This window comes from Rana temporaria, chromosome 8 (assembly GCF_905171775.1).
Source record: "Rana temporaria chromosome 8, aRanTem1.1, whole genome shotgun sequence".
Lineage (NCBI taxonomy): Eukaryota > Metazoa > Chordata > Amphibia > Anura > Ranidae > Rana > Rana temporaria.
Window position 1 is genome coordinate 34577008 of NC_053496.1, and position 14056 is coordinate 34591063.

The following is a 14056-nucleotide window of genomic DNA, read 5'->3' on the forward strand; positions in this document are numbered from 1 at the left end:
TACGTCGTGAAAAGTGCTCTGAAGCCCACACACGATCGTTTTATTTTTTTTGTTTACAAACGGTTTATTGAAAAATAAGTCTCAATACAGTTTAATTGAACATAGGTAGGAAGTACAAATAAATATATGGGAGCAGTAAATATCAGCAAAAAAAATTAAAAATTATCGTTTTTTAATGACATAATTTTTTTTTTAATTTTTTACATCCCGAAAAACGGTCGTGTGTACGCGGCATTAGATCTACCAACTACAGTATGTATAGTACAAGGGTCTGCCTGGTTTGATACAAATGAATGCTTTGTACAGGTAGGACCTCTTATTATATAGTTTTGGTTAAAGGGTAACATTTTTGTGGAAAAAAACAAACAAAAACTAGCGTATACAATTGCGTCCCAAGTCATATTGTAATTGATTGTTATTAAAAATGACCTTTCCTTTGCAATCTGCAGCTGCTGTAGTTTTCTGTAAAATACAATTTGGCACCCTGGAGGTGTTCTGTACACAGAGGCCTAGATTCACGTAGGGCGGCTTTACGTTGTGCGGGCGTAGCGTATCTTATTTACGCTACGCCACCGCTACTTAGAGAGGCAAGTGCTGTATTCACAAAGCACTTGCGTCCTAAGTTACGGCGGCGTAGCGTAAATCGGCCGGCGTAAATGCGCGTAATTCAAAGTAGGCAGGTCGTGGGCGGGTTGTATTTAAATTAAGCGTGACCCCATGTGGATGCCTGTCCAAACGAACGGCGCATGCGCGCGCATGCTCAGTATCACGTCGTATTTACGCCCAAAGATACGCCGGCTCAATGCCTGTGACGTGAAAGTAACCTACGCATAGCCCCATTCACGTACGACTTACGTAAACGACATAAAAGATACGCTTGTTCCGACGTCCATACCTTGCATGGGCTGCGCCACCTAGAGACCTGCTTTATCTTTACGCCGGCGTATGTCTAACGTAAACGGTGTAACTAATTGCGACGGGGGTACGTACGTTCGTGAATCGGCGTATCTTGCTAATTTACATATTCGACGTGGAAATCAACGGAAGCGCCACCTAGAGGCCAGCGTAAATATGCACCCCAAGATACGACGGCGTAGGAGACTTATACCGCTCGTATCTTGGCCAAATCTATGCATAACTGATTCTATTAATCAGGCGCATAGATACGACGGCGGCCATTCGGACTTTCGCCGGCGTATCTGGAGATACGCCGCCGTAAGTCTATGTGAATCTGGGCCAGAATGTATACAGAACGTCCCCCCCTCAGAAATGTAATTTCCTGCTTGTGTGATTGGCACAATGATTTTCCCAGAAGTCTGCACTAAGATACAGGTCAGATTTTGGGCATCTCCTGCAACAAAAATGACATAAATATAAAGGAAAATTGTACAAGAGAATTGAACATGAACACTTCCAGGTATTTAGTACCTCTCATGAAGATCACAGTACTCCCCCTGACAAAGCCTTCATCTACTTTTGTCTTATCAAGGATGGGCCCAACTTTGTTCTGGCAACATCCAGGGTCACCATCTACTTCCTGGGCTGAGATGACGGCTCAGAGATGACGCAATCATATAAGTCCTGGTGTCTGTACAGTTCCTGGCTGTGTTCACAAATGTCTGACCCAGATTAGCCCCCTGGTACATAGTCGCAGTCTGATCACTGAGGGAGTAGTGGAAATATAAAATCGCCTCCCAGTTGGTTCTCGGATTCACTTTGAAAGGTCACTGTGCTTTAATTACAGCGGGATAGGAAGGACGTCTGTCAACAATGCGATTAATGAGGCGCTTATTTCCCGCACAATGTGTCTTTGTCTACAGGAAACAATCTTCTTCAGCACCTGCATGGGGTGACACGTCCCCGAATTACCTGAGATCTGTGTATGTGCTTTGGGTTTATCCAGGATTTTCTGGATGTATGGATACCTTAGATCAGGGCTCGCCAAACCTTCTAAACAAAGGTCCTTCAGACTTTTTGGTGGCCGGACTGTGACCAGCAAAAATAGAAGTTTATTTTAGGCATTAATGGGAGAAAACTGTGTCCTATCTTTAGTATTAGGGGGAACAATACTGCTCCATTGTTGGTATCAGTGGCAGGAATTATGCTCCATTGTTGGTGCCAGTGGCAGGAATTATGCCCCATTGTTGGTATCAGTGGCAGGAATTATGCCCCATTGTTGGTGCCAGTGGCAGGAATTATGCCCCATTGTTGGTATCAGTGGCAGGAATTATGCCCCATTGTTGGTGCCAGTGGCAGGAATTATGCCCCATTGTTGGTGCCAGTGGGCAGAATAGTGTCTCCTATCCGTGAGATGAATAGTGCCCCAAGAGGCATATAAAGGCAAGCAAAGGGCCACATCTGGCCCCCGGGTCACAGTTTGGAGACCACTGCATTAGATATTGGAGACAAGTGGACCTGTCAGTAACTATACAATCTGTATGGATGAATTCCTGGTATTTTATGATGTATGAGAACAGTATAATTTTTTAGAAAAAAAGATTTACTTTTTACTGTTTAAAAAAGCAATCCTTGACCTCCAGTCTGACTTTGCCCAGGGTAGGCGGAGATGATTGACGAAAAAGTCAATATACACATGGGACTTTTTCGGTATCTTTGGCACATATCAATAACACGGACTGTAATATTTTCAAATGCATTTTTATTGACAAAAATAGGAGCTGGCGACCCCCTCCTACACGGCTGAAGCTGCACAAAATGAGTGAAAGTGCAACTGCCGACATTTTGGCTACCATTGGACCAATGAAGGCACATGCACAGCGCCGCCACCTTGCTGGCTGACTGGCCTGGATCTGGGGGAACACAAACTGCTCCCCCATAGCCACGGAGCAGTCCACATGCTCTTGGGGGGGGGGCATAAGTATGGCTGCTGCCATCTCTTGTAGACACATGGGGCCAGATCCACAAAGATCCACGGCGTATCTATTGATACGCCGCGTAACTTCTAGGATGCTCCGGCGTATCTTTGTTTTGTATCCACAAAACAAGATACGCCTAATGCTGGGCTAGATCCGACTGGCGTACGTCTTAGTACGCCTTCGGATCTAAGGTGCATATTTACGCTGGCCGCTAGGTGGCGCTTCCGTCGATTTCCGCGTTTTGTATGCAAATTAGCTAGATACGCCAATCCACAAACGTACGTCCGGCCGGTGCATTTTTTTACGTTGTTTCCGTAAGGCTTTTTTCGGCGTAACGTTACCCCTGCTATATGAGGCGTAGCCAATGTTAAGTATGGACGTCGGGCCAGCGTAGAATTTTCCGTCGTGTACGTCGTTTGCGTAAAATGTTCGTGAATAGGGCTTTGCGTAGAATGACGTTCATGTCGAAAGCCTTGGCTTGTTGCGGGTTAATTTGGAGCATGCGCACTGGGATACCCCCACGGACCGCGCATGCGCCGTTCAGAAAAAAACTAATTTACGTTGGGTCAAGACGTATTAACATAAAACACGCCCACATCTTATCTATTTGAATTGCGTGCCCTTACGCCGACACAGTTACACTACACCGCCGTAACTTACGGCGCAAATTCTTTCAGGATACGGAAAATACGCTGAAAGTTACGGCGGCGTAGTGTATCTGAGATACGCTACGCCGGACTGAAAAATGCGCGGAGGTACGTGGAACTGGCCCATGTTTTCCAACACGTTTCTGTGAGAGGGCATAGGCACGCACGCACATGCATAAACTGGATAGAAGTTGCCATCAAAATAAAGCAATGCAGTTGTATATTTTGCATGGCATATACCTTTTTACATTTGGTTTCTGATTGGCCTTACGCGTGCCAGACAGGGACAATAAAAGAGCTGGATGTGGCCCAGGGCCTATAAAATGCCTAGGTCTGTGTTAAGGCCCCATGTGCACTGCGCGTTTCGCCCCTTTTTTGTCCAAGCCTGCCATTTTCATGCACCCTAGGTGCAGCATCCAGCTCTGCTGCCTGCCATCTGTTAAAGTCTGAGTGTGACTGACCTAGCTGCGACAGAGGCTTTTGGAGAGGACTGAATGTGAGCCTCTTGCATTCCGATTATGGGCCAGGGCCTCAAAACAGGAAGGCGGATGGGTTATCACGGGCAGACAGACCTGGAACCTTAAGACTACTTTTCCAACATCCTCGAGTTGACCCGTTCGGGGTCCCACTGTGTCTCCCCAGGGGGGAGTTTTGTCATGGACTTTGGAATGCTGAAGTGTATCTCCTTAAAATCTGTTACACAGTGGGGGGGGGGGTCTTCTGCCCTGTCTTAAGGCTAACACCCCCTCCAGACATCTCCATGGTCTGGAGGAAAAGCATTGTTCTGCGTCTGGCTGTTTATGTACATTGATTGCCCCCTGGGGCTTCTGTCTCATTACACATAACAGTCCTTCTATTCAAGCTATCGGACCAATCCCTGCTGACCCTGTTTCAAGTCCTCATTTGCATGGCTAAGAGGACCTAATTGAGAACTACCATGTACTTTACAATTGACCAATAGGAAAGCGGTTGTTGGGGGCGGGGTGTTCGAGCTGCTGTATAAAAGTGTGTTGTGTGCATCCCAATAAAGAGTTGCCTGTTTGAACATACATACAGCCTGCCTGGTGTTTGTTCTGATGGATTTTGAACGGCACATAGCTGTAGTTCGGATCCCGGAGCCTTGGATGACCGAACCATCAGACGTTGCAATCTGATTCAACAGCAGCAGAGGAGTGTCGGGAGAGTGGAACTGAGCGAGCAAGGGTCTCGTTACACTGAGTTTGTACATGCAATCAGCAATGTATGCTTGAAACGCAGGTATCACTGTTTCCATCACTGGAAATTCCCAACACGTTCCCTGATAAAAGATCTGCTTCATCAGGAGATATAGGATGTGTGTGTATCAAAGAATCCAATTAAAGTTCTATCATTTCACATGTATGATAAATTAAAATAGCAACACAAGCAACTGTAGACCATATAAGATATATTGTTTTCTTGCTTAGTATCACGTTGCGCAGACGGTGGGCGGAGCTAGCGGGAAACCGCTGCCGGATCCTGCAGTCACTGCAAAATGTTTCATTTGTTTTCCCGTGGCTGTCCAGTGGGGATTGGCGATGATGCAGTCACATGGTTTTATTTAAGGAAAAATAAATACAAATTTAAATGAAAATTTAGTGAATAAAAACGTATTATTTAAAATGAGAATACCTGTTCCAGTGACAACGGTCTGAGATTTTCCTTACTTCCTGTTGTGTCACAAAGTAGATAATTTTCAAGCAGATGAACCAATGTTGAGCTCTTCTACAATTGTATGCCTGTATCATGATGTTTTATTTCTGACTCTCCTCTGGGATTGCAGATGTCTTTGGGAAGATATAATTTGTTCTCTGTGACTCTGAAAGGTTTCCTCTGTACAGGAAGTGGTTTAATCGTTTCCCCTCTCGCTCTCTTCCAGTTGCCCACTCCCAGGACCCCGGGCAGCCTGCCGAGAAGCCGGTCATCCGCTGCCATAAATGTGGAGAGCCATGCAAAGGGGAGGTCCTCCGAGTCCAGTCCAAACACTTCCACATCAAATGCTTCATATGCAAAGGTGAGAACCAGCCTCTTGTGTTTCTGTATCTGCTATCATTGTCATCCTCAGGAGCTTCAATGATGGGTAGGAGGCCCTCCAGCAAAAACTGATGCTTCGGTGTTTGGAGGATGCTAAAGAGTTGCACCCCCCCCCCCTCCCAACAGGAGGGGGCCCCACCATCCCTGAGCTTTTAGGTCTGCATCATATCGCATTTTTGTTCTTGGGTTTAGATATCTTTTAATAAGGAGTAAATATGTGACAACTGCTATGGTAACAAATGTTTAAAATCCTCGGGGGCGGCCCTTTGTTCACACAAATGTCAATAATTGAGAAGAGTCTGGAAGTTCTGGTTATTTATAGACATTCAGTTATCTTGCGAACCTGGCCTGTTATGCCCCGTACACACGATCGGAAATTCCGACAGAAAAAGTCAGATGGAGCATACACACGCTCGGAATTTCCGTTCAAAAGCTCACATCGGACTTTTGCTGTCGAAATTTCCAATCGTGTGTATGCTCCATCTGACTTTTGCTGTCGGAATTTCCGCCAGCAAAAGATGGAGAGCAGGTTCTCAAATTTTCCAAGGGAAACAAATTCTTACGGAAAATCCAATCGTCTGTAGCTATTCCGAGGCGCAAAATTCTAAAGCATGCTTGGAAACAATTCAATGCATGCTCGGAAGCATCAAACTTAATTTTGTGTTGTACATCACCCCCTTCTTGACGGTCGAAAGTTCAGAGAACTTTTGTGTGGCCGTGTGTATGCAAGCCAAGATTGAGTGGAATTCCGCCGGAAAAACCATCCAAGGTTTTTCCGACGGAAAATCCGATTGTGTGTACGGGGCATTAGTGGATCCTGAGGACAGGAGTTGATAACCATTGCCTTAGGGGATCAGAAAGGATTTTTTTTTCCCCTTTGAAGCAAATCGGACCATTCTTTATAGGGATTTTTTGCCTTTATATTCATCAACTGGAGTTCAAGGGTTTTGTATGAAGGTTTTCAGCTTATTTGTTTATTCATTACTGTTGGTTGAACTTATTGAACGTGTGTCTTTTTTCTAAACCTTAAAAATGTAGCACCTGATTATCCCTGGGCAGATGAGGAGGTGCCACATATGACTTGATGGGCTAGCATTTCAAATGTCTGGGTGAAATCTGTGAATCTTTTTAGTGTGGAAAAAATTGGGCTTCAGTCGCTTTAGAAAACCTAACAGGGTTTATTAGTCATAGTGATACCCAAAACGCATCCAAAGACAACTCTACTTATCTCCAGACTACATGGCTCCAGTATTACTGCTCCTAGATTTACCCCCCAGCAAAGCAGTGCAAGCCCATTAGACCCCGGCACCTAGGCCCACACTTGACTTCATCGTCCCCAGGCAACAGGCTTGGGATCAGAGGCCTTCAGCACAACCTCCTCCCCTAATGGGACAAAGAAAAAGACCTAGGCCCACACTTGGCTTCACCCTCCCTAGGCCCCAAGCAGCAATCTTGGGAGGCAGAGGCCCCTACACAGTCTCCTCTCCTGGTAATAGATCGGGGACAAAAGACTTTAGGTCCCAGAGCTAGGCCCACACGTGGCTTCACTATCCCCAGGCAGCAGGCCTGGAGCCTGATGCCTCCAACATAACTTCCTCTCCTAGTAACAGGGGGCAAAGACAAAGGACCTTAGGTCCTAGACCTAGGCCCACACGTGGCTTCACTATCCCCAGGCAGCAGGCCTGGAGGCAGATGCCTCCAACATAACTTCCTCTCCTAGTAACAGGGGGCAAAGACGAAGGACCTTAGGTCCTGGACCTAGGAACACACTTGGCTTCACCGTCCCCAGGCAGCAAGCTTGGAAGGCAGAGGTCCCTACCTACACAGTGTCTTCTCCTGGTAACAGCCCAGGGGCAAAAGACAAAAGACTTTAGGTCCCAGAGCTAGGCCCGCACTTGGATTTATCATCCCCAGGCATCAAGCCCGGAGGCAGATGCCTCCAACACAGCCTCCCTTCCTGGTAACAGCCTAGGCGGCAAGGATAAAAAACCTTTCTGGAAGGTCACCCAAAATATTTATATTCTTCCCCAGTGGGTTCCACTGGTAATAAAACCCTGTAGTAATTTACCTGAGAGACACATGCATAATTGTACCCAATACTATTGTTTCTTCTTGGTCTATCTACTATGAACAATCCCCTGCAAGAATCATAACCATTCAAGTTCAAGCTGACTAGAGCCTAGCTTCAAAATGTAATGCAAGCTAGGGGGGCATCCCTGCTTAGTCCCTATCCCCTTGTAAACATATCTCCAAGGGTATTAGAAATACATCAAACCCAATTCAGTCCTCTGGGGCAGGTGGACTGATTCACTGATCTCCAACCATTACTGATAAGGCTGGGTGCTATCTTTCCTTGGCTTCCAACTGACATTTCAGGATTTTTTTGGCATAACTTGTAGTTGATATGGAAGGCAAAAATGAAGGTGGGTTTTAGGGTTCAATAAGCATCAAATGAACTCTGAGGGTTACAGAAGTTCCATTCATCTATCCTAGACCTGTTCCTGTGCCAAAAAACGCTCTAGTGATGTCTGATGATGTCATATATTATGCTACTGCTGCTGTTAAAACTAACAAAAGTAATTATTATTTCCAATGATCTTGTGTAGCCTGTGCATCCTATTTCTGTATGCCTGGAGTACCCCCTGTAGCCTGTGTATCCTATTTCTGTATGCCTGGAGTACCCCTTTAAATGCCCTGTAAGGAAGCATGTGTATCCTGGCATCATAAAACTGGTTGGGAATGTTGCCTGTCCGCTCTCTGTATGAAGCGGCAGTGTTTGTTCGGGTTATGGTACACAGGAGGCGATAACAATATCTTCATTCTTAAGTAAGTGAGCTTCTACCGAGCTCCTGCACACTGCAGGGAGGGTGTCAACTCACCTCCTGTATCATCACTGCACCCTGTGTATTACTAATATCTGGTATACTTTATTTGTCCATATTGTCATTTACATATGCTTAGCTACTTTCTTTTTAGTTGTGATGGTGCATATAGTGTCCTCAGGTTGCTGTGTGTTGCACTGTGCAGGGTTGTCAGTTGAAGATAAGATATGGTGATCCTAGCCAGAACCTGCTAAAGGGATTAAAGCACCCTGTGTAATGCAGCTCACTCATAACTATGTGTCAGCAACCTTGGGAGCCAGAGGCCCCTACACAGACCAGTCTTCTGGTAACAGCCCAGGGACAAAAGACCTTAGGTCTCAGAACTAGGCCTGCAAGTGGCTTCTCCATACCCAGGCATCGGGCCGGGAGGCAGATGCCTCCAACATAACCACCTCTCCTAGTAACAGGGTGCAAAGACAAAAGACCTTAGGTCTCAGAACTAGGCCTGCAAGTGGCTTCACCATACTCAGACAGCGGGCCAGGAGGCAGATGCCTCAAACATAACCACCTCTCCTAGTAACAGGGTGCAAAGACAAAAGACCTTAGGTCCCAGACCTATGCCCACACTTGGCTTCACTATCCCCAGGCCCCAGGCAGCAAGCTTGGACGTCAGAGGCCCCTACACAGACACCTCTTCTGGTAACAGCCCAGGGACAAAAAAACCTTAGGTCTCAGAACTAGGCCTTCAAGTGGCTTCTCCATACCCAGGCATTAGGCCAGGAGGCAGATGCCTCCAACACTCCAACATAACCACCTCTCCTAGTAACAGGATGCAAAGACAAAAGACCTTAGGTCTCAGAACTAGGCCTGCAAGTGGCTTCACCATACCCAGACAGCGGGCCAGGAGGCAGATGCCTCCAACATAACCACCTCTCCTAGTAACAGGGTGCAAAGACAAAAGACCTTAGGTCCCAGACCTAGGCCCACACTTGGCTTCACTATCCCCAGGCCCCAGGCAGCAAGCTTGGACGTCAGAGGCCCCTACACAGTCCCTTCTCCTGGTAACAGCCCAGGGGCAAAAGAGAAAAGGCCTTGGGTCCCAGAGCTTAGGCCCGCACTTGGCTTTATCATACCCAGGCAGCAAGCCTGGGAAATATATTTTCATTGGCCAAATATATTGGAGAAAAATGTGTGGTTTTTTTTTAATGCGCTCCTATTGAAGTCAGTGGGACCACATCTGACCTCTGACCTAAGCCTGTTGAACTCTATTTGGACTTTGATTCTACCAACTACCCTTGTCAAGCCCTTGTCTGCTCCCTGCTAGCCTGACTATGCTTCTGCCTTGTGAGCTGAAAAGGGATAAAAACAACTGGATTTTATGGGGGAATTTTTTATTTTTTTTATACACAATGCACATGCCAAACTGGACCTTATGCAGTTAGGCCCCGTACACACGACTGAGTTTCTCGGCAGAATTCAGCCAGAAAATCGATCGGAGCCGTATTCTGCCGAGAAACTCGGTCGTGTGTACACTTTCGCCCGAGGAAACCGACGAGGATCTCGTCGGGCCAAATAGAGAACATGTTCTCTATTTCCTCGTTAGTCAATGGGGAAACTTGGCTCGCCGAGATCCTCGGCGGCTTCACAAGGAACTCGACGAGCAAAATGATGTGTTTTGCTCGTCGAGTTTCTCGGCCGTGTGTACGGGGCCTCAGTGTTTATATCTACCCTCTCACAGGCAGATCTGAATGGGTTGTGTAATTAGACTGTATGTGTTGTGCCAGCTTTAGTCCACTTGCATAGGTAAAAACTATGCAAAGGATAAGAGTGTCACAAATTCATACTAAGTCCAGTAAAGGTTGACCATGAAGCCAACTCGTTTCAGGGGCTCACAACTCCCCCTTCATGAGGGGGTTAAAGCTGAGATAACATAAATCAATATGTGTGTTTTTTTTTTTTTTAAATGTTCATTTATGTTTCTGAAACATTTTGGCTGCATCTTCTGACCTGTTATAGTGCCTTGAAAAAGTATTCATACCCCTTGGAATTTTTCACATTTTGTCATGTTACAACCAAAAACGTACCGGTAAATGTATTTTATTGGGATTTTATGTGACAGACAAACACAAAGTGGCATATAATTGTGAAGTGGAAGGAAAATTATAAATGTTTTTGAAAATTTTGTACAAATAAATATGTGAAAAGTGTGGTGTACATTTGTATTATGAAAAACACCTCCCCCGCCAACATTTCTAGCCGCAGCCATTTTGAGCAAGGGCAAATGATTTATGTAGCACTTACTTACTGGAATTCACCTGTCCTTAGCTAAGGCATGCAGGCAGGAGGACTTTCTTAGCTGAGAAAGCCCCTCCTCTAGATGGGATGTATGATATAATTGGCCTAGGCCAGGAAGCAACTGAAGAAATGGAAAAAATATACCTTCCTATCTATTTACTAAGAATAGTAGAATAAGGATTCAAAATGGTTTATATTGATTGAGAGAGTTCCACTTTAACTCTCCATTGTCTGCCAAACATTGACTTACAGGGCCAGATCCTCAAAAGAGATACTCCGACTTAAGTGCTGTTCAGTCTGTGTGTAACTTTGGAAACGATCCTCAAAAGGCTTTTTCCAAAGTTACACAGAAGATCCGGCATGTGTAAGGGATTTACACTGCCTAATTTTAGGATGCAGTACCGCATCCGCCGCTGGGGGCATTTCGAGTCGAAATGCCGTTGCTAGTATGCAAATTAGCACTTAAGGCGATCCACAAAGCTTTCTAGCTTCTTTTTTGCGCCGTAAGTGTTATTTTGCAAGTGTAAAATTAGGGCTCGTTTTACAAAGTGTAAAGTTAGTCACACCTTGTAAAGGCCCATTGCAGCGACGGCATTTGGTATGCTTTCCCGAGGGAGAACTCCACGTCAATTTGTAAAAAACAAAACCGGCATGGGTTCCCCCCCAGGAGCATACCAGGCCCTTAGGTCTGGTATGGGTTGTAAGGAGACCCCCCTACGCCGAAAAATTGACGTAGGGGGTCCCCCTACAATCCATACCAGACCCGTATCCAAAGCACGCTACCCGGCCGGCCAGGAAGGGAGTGGGGACGAGCGAGCGGCCCCCCCCCTCCTGAGCCGTGCCAGGCCGCGTGCCCTCAACATGGGGGGGTTGGGTGCTCTGGGGCAGGGGGGCGCACTGCGGGCCCCCCCACCCCAGAGCACCCTGTCCCCATGTTGATGAGGACAGGACCTCTTCCCGACAACCCTTGCCATTGGTTGTCGGGGTCTGCGGGCGGGGGCTTATCGGAATCTGGGAGTCCCCTCAAATAAGGGGGCCCCCAGATACCGGCCCCCCACCCTAAGTGAATGGATATGGGGTACATCGTACCCCTATCCATTCACCTGGAGGCAAAAAGTAAAAGTTAATAAACACACAACACAAGGCTTTTTAAAATATTTTATTATTCTGCTCCGGACGCCCCCCCTGTCTTCGTTATTAGCTCAATTACCAGGGGGGGCTTCTTCTTCCACTCTCCGGGGGTCTTCTCCGCTCTCCGGGGGTCTTCCGCTCTCCGGGGGGGGCTTCTCCGGACTCCGGGGGGGCTTCTCCGGACTCCGGGGGGGCTTCTCCGGACTCCGGGGGGCTTCTTCCATCTTCTCCCCTCTTCCGCTCTTGACTCGGCGAACCCCGGTTCTTGTGCAGCTCTCCGGTGCCTTCTTCTTCAGCGCTGGCTGCCTGCTATGTTTGTGTGTTAGCTCGATTTCAAACAGGCAGCCGGCGCGGTCTTCTGTGGCGTCATCTTCTCTTCTGGTCTTCTGTTCTTCCGATGTTGTCTCGTCGCCTGTTGTCGCTGTAATGATGGAAGCGCGCCTTGCATCCCATTTATATAGGCATCACCGTCCCATCATGCTCCGGTAGGTACCCACGTGGTGGGTGCACGTGGGTAGGCACCCACCACGTGGGTACCTACCGGAGCATGATGGGACGGTGATGCCTATATAAATGTGATGCAAGGCGCGCTTCCATCATTACAGCGACAACAGGCGACGAGACAACATCGGAAGAACAGAAGACCAGAAGAGAAGATGACGCCACAGAAGACCGCGCCGGCTGCCTGTTTGAAATCGAGCTAACACACAAACATAGCAGGCAGCCAGCGCTGAAGAAGAAGGCACCGGAGAGCTGCAGAAGAACCGGGGTTCGCCGAGTCAAGAGCGGAAGAGGGGAGAAGATGGAAGAAGCCCCCCGGAGTCCGGAGAAGCCCCCCCGGAGTCCGGAGAAGCCCCCCCGGAGTCCGGAGAAGCCCCCCCCGGAGAGCGGAAGACCCCCGGAGAGCGGAGAAGACCCCCGGAGAGTGGAAGAAGAAGCCCCCCCTGGTAATTGAGCTAATAACGAAGACAGGGGGGGCGTCCGGAGCAGAATAATAAAATATTTTAAAAAGCCTTGTGTTGTGTGTTTATTAACTTTTACTTTTTGCCTCCAGGTGAATGGATAGGGGTACGATGTACCCCATATCCATTCACTTAGGGTGGGGGGCCGGTATCTGGGGGCCCCCTTATTTGAGGGGACTCCCAGATTCCGATAAGCCCCCGCCCGCAGACCCCGACAACCAATGGCAAGGGTTGTCGGGAAGAGGTCCTGTCCTCATCAACATGGGGACAGGGTGCTCTGGGGTGGGGGGGCCCGCAGTGCGCCCCCCTGCCCCAGAGCACCCAACCCCCCCATGTTGAGGGCACGCGGCCTGGCACGGCTCAGGAGGGGGGGGGGCGCTCGCTCGTCCCCACTCCCTTCCTGGCCGGCCGGGGACCGTGCTTTGGATACGGGTCTGGTATGGATTGTAGGGGGACCCCCTACGTCAATTTTTCGGCGTGGGGGGGTCTCCTTACAACCCATGCCAGACCTAAGGACCTGGTATGCTCCTGGGGGGGGAACCCATGCCGGTTTTTTCTTTGAAAATTGGCATGGAGTTCTCCCTCAGGAATGCATGCCGCTGTCATTTTTTTTTTCCCCGACGCAACTTTAAGCCGTCGCGATCCTCAAAACTCGGCGTAACGTAACTTCGCGCATGCGCAGTACGGCCGACGCGCATGCGCAGTACGGCCGGCGCGGGAGCGCGCCTCATTTAAATGGGACTCGCCCCATTTGAATAGGAACGCCTTGCGCCGGCGGAATTTTAGTTACACAGCCTGAAATTTCTAGATAAGTGCTTTGTGGATCAGGCACTTAGGTAGAAACTTTAAGCCAGTGTAACTTAAATTGGATTTTTTAAGTTACGTCAGGTTTTTGTGGATCTGGCCCACAGTGTCTTGAAATAGTATTCATAGCCCTTAATTTTCCACATTTTCTCATGTTACAACCAAAAACGTAAATGTATTTTATTGGGATTTTATGTGATAGATCAACACAAAGTGGCGCATAATTGTGAAGTGAAAGGAAAATGATAAATGGTTTTAATTTTTTTTTTTTTTTACAAATATGTGAAAAGTGTGGGGTACATTTTGTATTCAGCCCCCCTGAGTCAATATTTTGTAGAACCTCCTTTCACTGCAATTACAGCTGCAAGTCTTTCTGGGGATGTCTCTACCAGCTTTGCACATCTAGAGAATTAAACAATCACAGCCGATCAACACATGAACCAGGAAGTGCCGGTAAACGGCTCGCC

The 14056-nt window shown here is 47.6% G+C and overlaps 1 protein-coding gene across 20 annotated transcripts in view; it reads left to right on the forward strand.

Moving 5' to 3' along the window:
* ABLIM1 (actin binding LIM protein 1) overlaps positions 1-14056 on the forward strand; it is a 297962-nt gene that overhangs the window by 40885 nt on the left and 243021 nt on the right. For all 20 annotated transcript variants that reach the window (XM_040361545.1, XM_040361549.1, XM_040361556.1 and 17 more), the window contains exon 2: positions 5421-5555. In XM_040361545.1, the coding sequence (XP_040217479.1) occupies positions 5421-5555 (135 nt within the window). The remainder of the gene's footprint in view (positions 1-5420; positions 5556-14056) is intronic.